Here is a 6,852-nt window from a genome sequence, read left to right on the forward strand (position 1 = left end):
AAAAAAAGAATATCTGGACTATTAGGAGACCAAATTTTCAACATACTCAAAGAAACAAAAAAAAAACCTATAAAAAGTAAGCTATCTCATTCATTAAGTATAATACCAAAATTAGAGAAATGCGATACATACTCTCATGTGTATACTTTCTTATGTGGTTGGAAAAATCACTATTAAATTTTTTATGGATCACTATTAAATTTTGGATCCATAGTAATTTTTACAACCACGTGCTATCCGTATCCGCATTATGTAATTACTATTCGCATCCGCATGGTTAAAGCGGATATTATTCGCTATCCACATTGGAGGTAATGAGCATTTTAAACCTTGAAGTTGTCATTCACTAATTATTGCTTCTAGTAAATACCAAAAAAAAAAAAAAAAAAAATTATACTTGTAAACTATTATTTATATCACACTTGCTAATTATTTTGCCAATAAAATTTTCATCACATATATTATTTAATATTTAGCTTCCAGTAAATCTATAGTTGGTGACAAGAAAAAATATTTCAAATAATAATAATATATAATAATAACAACATATAAGGCAATTAAATCATAACAAATCAATCCTCAAGAAGTAGCTCAATCAACTCGGACCACGCCTAATGAAGCGAAGGTCACTAATTCGAATTCTTCTCCCTCCTCTTGTGCGGACATGTTAAAAAAAAAAAAAAACGTAACAAATCAAAATACTTTCTTAAAGTGAAATCCAACAACATAATCCAACAAATCTAAAAAACATAAATTAAAAAATATTAAATTATATATATATAAGGCCAAAGTAGTTGGAACTCTATCATTTTCCATATATATATATATATATGGAAAATGATAGAGTTCCAACTACTTTGGCCTTATTTTTTTTATTTTTAGAAAAAAAACTAAATAGCAAAGAAAAAAAAAGTGTACTTAAGTTGAGCAAAAGAGTTGAGTACCTATCATCTATATATATAAAAAAATGCAGATGCAAATATTATTGCATACCCGAAAACTGCAATCTGCATTTGAGGATATTTGCTACCCGCATCCACATATGCAGATAACAGATAAGTGTAGATAGAAAATACGAACAGTTATTATCGGCCTGCATTTTCACCCTAATTGAAAGCGGTCAAACCAAAAATCAAAAGGAGAAAGAGACTTGAAATCCGGAAACTGAAACTCAATGCTAACTTTGACACTATCATATTTCAATAAACATCAAACCAAACATGTACAATATCGATACTGATAAAATCATTTGCTGACAGATAATAATATAAGTCGTTCGAACGAGCCTTATATGATCAATCGAGCACTCTTTATGTCAGAATATAAGTTTATTTATGTCACGTCATGTTACTTTTTTAAAAAAATAAAAAATAAAAAAAAACGTCGGGCTCTAGAGCTTTTCATTCTATTCACACTACACGTACGAACTGTAACTAAAATTATTAGCATTCTTGTACCTTTAACCTTTAAGTAATGGGTTATGATACACACAATGCGGGCGTACTTAGACAAAAAAATTGTTTTTTTTATTAAAATATTAAAAATATATATTTTTGGTCTGGTGTGCTTAGCATGCCGGCATTCTGTTTTACTTCACCCTTAGAAAATATTCTAGGACAAGTACTTCTCCTTCTCCTTCTCCTTCTCCTTCTCCATCTCTCCTTCTTTTCTTTTTGGTCAATTACTTCTTCTCAAATACAATGGTAAATTCCACCACCAATCTTATTTGTGACACTTATTATTACGTGAGAGGATCCATTATTACCAAAATACTCATCGATTACTCAATATTGGATTTAACAAGTATAAGAGCTATGGTCAATTATTGATAATTTTTGATATTACCTGTAAATCTGATACAAAGTTAGTGTTGAAGAGTTTAACCTATTTAATTAAATTGATCAAGTTAAAAATAATATATACAATTTTATATTCATATTTCGACACAATTCGAACCTGACTAACAACATAATAATAGAAAATTTTTGACATAATTCATGAACTCGACATGAACCCAATATAAAATTAGAGAGTTATAATTGACAAGTTTATCCTATTTAATTAAATTGGTTGAATTATATATAATCTTATATACATATGTCTAGACACGGAGCTGGTACAATTGCCACCCTTATTATTGCTTATTGTATAGTTCACATTTGCTCGAATTAAAAAAAGAAAGAAAAAAGAAAGAGAAGAATAATGTAGTCAACAGTTGAAGCCGCGGCAACGTACTAGTATAGGAAAAAACGCGGTTGGACATCGGACTCCATTGCACTTTACAGCATGCATGTTGAGTCGTTGACCCATGTCAACGCGCTTGAACAGGGCCTTAGATTCTGTTGCAGTACTTGAACATACTATTAAATATAAGATTGCATAAAATTATAAATTTGATTAATTTAATTAAATGGGTCAAAATTATAAATCTTAACAACTAATTTCGTGTTGAGTTCACGTTGGGCTTGCAAGTTGTGTTAAAAACTTGTCATCCCTTATATCATGTTGAGACGTATGTATAAGACAATATAGATTAATACTAACTTAATTTATTTAATTAAATGAGACAGATCTTTTAATTTCAACTTACTAACTTTGTATTGGGTTTTTGTCAGTTTACGGAATGTATCAAAAATTAACAGTTTTGAAATAGAGAAATGGTTTATTTCAACGAGGCTTCTCAACCAATTTGAAATGGGTACACTCGATCCTCATGAGGATCGAGTGTAAAGTGAGGATCCATCAGCAATTGCGCCACCTAAATTAAAGTAAAATGTTAAAGAAATAAATGTGAGTTGTTGGTCTATATATTGGATAATTCTGTAGATGCATATTGGAATGCCAGTGTGGCAACCAATTGACCTTTTTTTAAATAAAACGCATGTAGATCGACTGTATTAGGCACTAATCATACTCTTGGAGTAGTATATACCAAACTTGGTGAACATTAATTAATTAAGTTACTCCAAGAATTAATTCCATTATATATGCCTGAGAATGATGAATGAATTTGCATATATGCAAAGTGATTATGCTGATCCATATAAACCCAGTGCATGTTGAAAGCTAATGTGAACATGAGCTTGCCACGAAAACAATTAATTGCAGGAAAAGGAGAAAAAGATAATAGAGATTGAGAGAGAGAATCCCCTCGATCAAGGAATAAAAAGCTAAAAAAGTATCAAGGAAAAGAGGCCACCAAATACCAATATGCTGTTGAAATCCATCTCCAGGCCTCCAATAAAAAAAACAAAAAATATGCACCATCTTCCACTACCCCACGCGTTGATCTCCACTAACAAAAAGGTTAAAGAAAGCCCAAAATTCTAAGAAAAGTAGCTTTACAACACCCATATATATATAGATCTAATAAGATCAGTGCTACAAAGTTGTTAGTGAGGAGAAGAAAGCACCAGAAATTCTGAATTGGGATTAGCATAAATTTGTTAATGGTGCAAATGGAAGCCATGTGGTTTGCTTTCCTTGTGATTTTAGTGGTGATTTCACCTGTTGAAAGCCAGCTGAAAACTGGGTTCTATTCTTCTTCCTGCCCAAGAGCCGAGGCCATAGTGAGATCCACCGTTGAAACACACTTCAACAGAGACCCCACGATTGCTGCTGGCTTGCTAAGGCTTCACTTCCATGATTGCTTTGTTCAGGTCCATCGTCTTCCTAAATCCCCTTCTCCTCATGCATGAAAATTTTCTGAAACTGACATTAATTGAAATTAATTGCACAGGGGTGTGATGGTTCGGTGTTGATCACGGGGTCTTCTGCTGAGAGGAATGCACTGCCAAACCTTGGGTTAAGAGGGTTTGAAGCAATCGATGATGCAAAATCACAGCTAGAGGCCTTGTGCCCTGGCGTGGTTTCATGCGCCGACATACTTGCACTTGCTGCTCGCGATTCTGTGGACTTGGTATACAAATCTCTCTTTATTTGAGTTGGTTTTTAAATGGAGTCAAATATTGAATTAGCCAATTAGGTTGGAGTCAACTCAACACAATCTATTTATCAAACGGGTCATACCCGCTTATTTAAATGAATTGTGTTAAGATTGAAGAATTTGACACGTTTAACTAAAGAGATCGTGTCAAAAGTTTGTCGGTTAAACGCATTGACACGAACCTGACACGGGTGTCACGACCTGTGTCAAAGTTGGGGACTTAACTATATATTTATATCTCCAAATCTCAGACCAATGGTCCAAGTTGGCAAGTGCCCACCGGAAGAAGAGATGGCAAGGTATCTTTGTCTTCCCAAGCCTCAAATTTACCTTCTCCTCTTGATCCTGTCTCTGTCCAGAGGCAAAAATTCGCTGCTAAAGGCCTTGACGATCATGATCTTGTCACATTAGTTGGTACTCTCTCTCTCTCTCTCTCTCTCTCTTAGTTATTTACATGGAGATGGTGTGTAATTAACATCAGGGGTGGAATTGGAATTTGGAGTTTGAGGGGCAAAATTAAAAAATTTAGGAGTAAATAGATAGGAGTGAAAAGACGGTTACGATTAGCAATTATTGGCTAAAATCATTAATCGTAACGGCCTAGGCGATTAGTAAAATCCACTAAGCGGTTAGCGGTTAGTAACTCTAATAACCATTAACTGATTCTTAAAATAAAAAATTTTAATTTTTTTTTTTAAAAAAAGAAAAATCAAAACGATGTTGTTTCTATGGTAACACTTTAATATCATACTACATATAACATCGTTTCTAGATTTTTATACATATTTAAAATTTTAAACACAAAAATGACATTATAGGCGTGGTTTTTGTTAACCGCCTTCAAAAGCGGTTAGTGCGGTTAACGGGCGGTTATTAACTGTCCGCCTTTTCACCCCTATAAATAAAGTTTAAGGAGGTAAAGTTAAAAAATTTAAGGGTAAAATTTAAATTTGTAAAAAATTTGAACGACTTTTTTTTTTTTTAAAAAAAGGGTAATGTACTTCGGTCCATTAAAATACGTTTTTTTTATGGGGGATTTGCATGTGGATGTGGATGTGCAGGTGCGCACACCATAGGACAAACAGACTGTTTATTCTTTCGGTACCGTTTATACAACTTCACGGCCACCGGCAACTCCGACCCCACCATAAACCAAGCATTTCTGGCGCAGCTTAAAGCCCTCTGCCCCAAAGATGGCGATGGCTCAAAACGCGTCGCGTTAGACAAAGACAGCCAGGCGAAGTTCGACGTGAGTTTCTTCAAGAACGTGCGTGACGGCAACGCAGTTCTGGAGTCGGACCAGAGGCTCTGGGGAGACGATGCAACGCGTAGCGTGGTGCAGAATTATGCGGGGAGCATCAGGGGATTGCTGGGGATACGATTCGATAATGATTTTCCAAAGGCTATGATTAAGATGAGTAGCATTGAGGTGAAGACGACAGATGCACAGGGGGAGATTAGGCAATTGTGTTCCAAGTTTAATTGATCATCAAGAAATTAATCAACCCCAAGAAGATGCATGTGTGGGCTGACTATATTTATGAAGAAGAAATATATATGTACTTCTATGTGAAAGGAAAATGAAAAAAAAAAAATATATATATATATATATATTTTTTTTTTTTTTTAATTTTTTTTTTCAAAGATTTAAGAGCAGGCATTTTTGCAAATTCTGTTAAATCCAGACCAACGTCTAAATCGTTTCAATTTTTCTTTTTCTTTTTTTTTTTTCCCTAAAAGAAGTAAGCATTTTGAGAATTTTGACACCCCTCTTGAGGGATAGAGGGGTGAATTTGAAAAAAATTTGAAAGATGGATATACTAAATTGAATTTTTTAAAAGTTTAGGAAGGTAATTGCAAATTTAATAAAAGTTAGGAGAGTTAAGTAAAATTTTCCTTATAATTTATAGGCTCTAATTGCAAATTTATGATTATTATTAAAAAGATTCTCTACATGCTTATGCATATTATTTATTTATATATTCATCTATTAGAACACTCACAATGAAGGAGCCAAATGTAGGAGGGGAATGCAGAGTCCATACATTTAGTATGAGGATGGAGAGGCATAGGGATAATGGGGAAATAAGATCGTTTTCATTTTAAATTAAATTTATAGTATTTATTTTATAGTTATAATTTAAAATTTGTTAATTTAACGATGCATATGAAATCAATATTGACACATCTTTTAAAAAATTTAAATAATATAAAATTATATATACAGTTAGATGTACTAACTTTAAATCTTAACCATAAAATGAAGAGTGCATACTATGCCGACCACGTCGCTCTCCAATTTCAATTTGTGTTTAATTTTCTGATTAAAGACATGTTTTGAGATGAGATGACAAATCTAATGGTTGTCGTTGTTTCTTAATGAATCTTAGTCCTTGGGGTTTATTTATTTTATTGAAAAAAGGGAAGATGATTAAAATTGATTTGAAAGAAAAAGAATAAATAATGACAAGACCGGTCATTCAACCTTAAAATGAGGATTGATTTCGCTATCAATGTCTCCCATGCTTGATTTTGAATTAATGCTCGCTAATCAATTCTCTAATTATCCACATTTTGGATTTTAGTGTCTAATGGATTTTTCCTATTATAAAATTAATCTTCTCCCAACAAAAACCAATCTGTACAAGAGAAAGGTGACTACTTCACCAAAGTGCCCAATCTGTAATTTAGTAGAAGAAAGTGTTGAGCATATTGTTTGGTCTTGTTCACCAGCGTCTGATGTATGGAGCTGCAGTCCTATTAAATTTCAGAAGAGCACACGTGAAAATAGGAACTTTGCAAAGCTGTTTGTGTAAGATTCTTAATTATGGAATCTTTGTAAATTCTTCAGAAAGGATTTCTCCCGTTAGGATGGAAATCTGGTAGAGAATAAGAGTGTTTAGAAT

At 33.1% G+C, this 6,852-nt stretch overlaps 1 protein-coding gene across 1 annotated transcript; it reads left to right on the top strand.

The window, feature by feature from the left end:
• The first annotated feature begins 3,399 nt into the window (after nucleotides 1–3,399).
• Nucleotides 3,400–5,487, top strand: LOC132166316 (peroxidase 25-like). The gene is made up of 4 exons (XM_059577114.1): nucleotides 3,400–3,659; nucleotides 3,740–3,919; nucleotides 4,198–4,360; nucleotides 5,008–5,487. Exons 1-4 carry the CDS (start codon nucleotides 3,450–3,452, stop codon nucleotides 5,430–5,432), a joined length of 978 nt encoding a protein of 325 aa, XP_059433097.1. The 5' UTR covers nucleotides 3,400–3,449; the 3' UTR covers nucleotides 5,433–5,487.
• The last annotated feature ends 1,365 nt before the right edge of the window (nucleotides 5,488–6,852 follow it).

The sequence above is a fragment of the Corylus avellana genome, chromosome ca11 (genome assembly GCF_901000735.1).
Source record: "Corylus avellana chromosome ca11, CavTom2PMs-1.0".
Taxonomy (NCBI): Eukaryota; Viridiplantae; Streptophyta; class Magnoliopsida; order Fagales; family Betulaceae; genus Corylus; species Corylus avellana.

What these genes read in the sequence shown, in the direction of transcription:
- LOC132166316 (XM_059577114.1), top strand. Translation starts at nt 3,450, where the DNA reads ATGGTGCAAATGGAAGCCATGTGGTTTGCTTTCCTTGTGATTTTAGTG. An exon ending in CTCGCGATTCTGTGGACTTG is followed by an intron (nt 3,920 to 4,197) that starts GTATACAAATCT and finishes TCCAAATCTCAG; the next exon opens with ACCAATGGTCCAAGTTGGCA. An exon ending in TGATCTTGTCACATTAGTTG is followed by an intron (nt 4,361 to 5,007) that starts GTACTCTCTCTC and finishes GTGGATGTGCAG; the next exon opens with GTGCGCACACCATAGGACAA.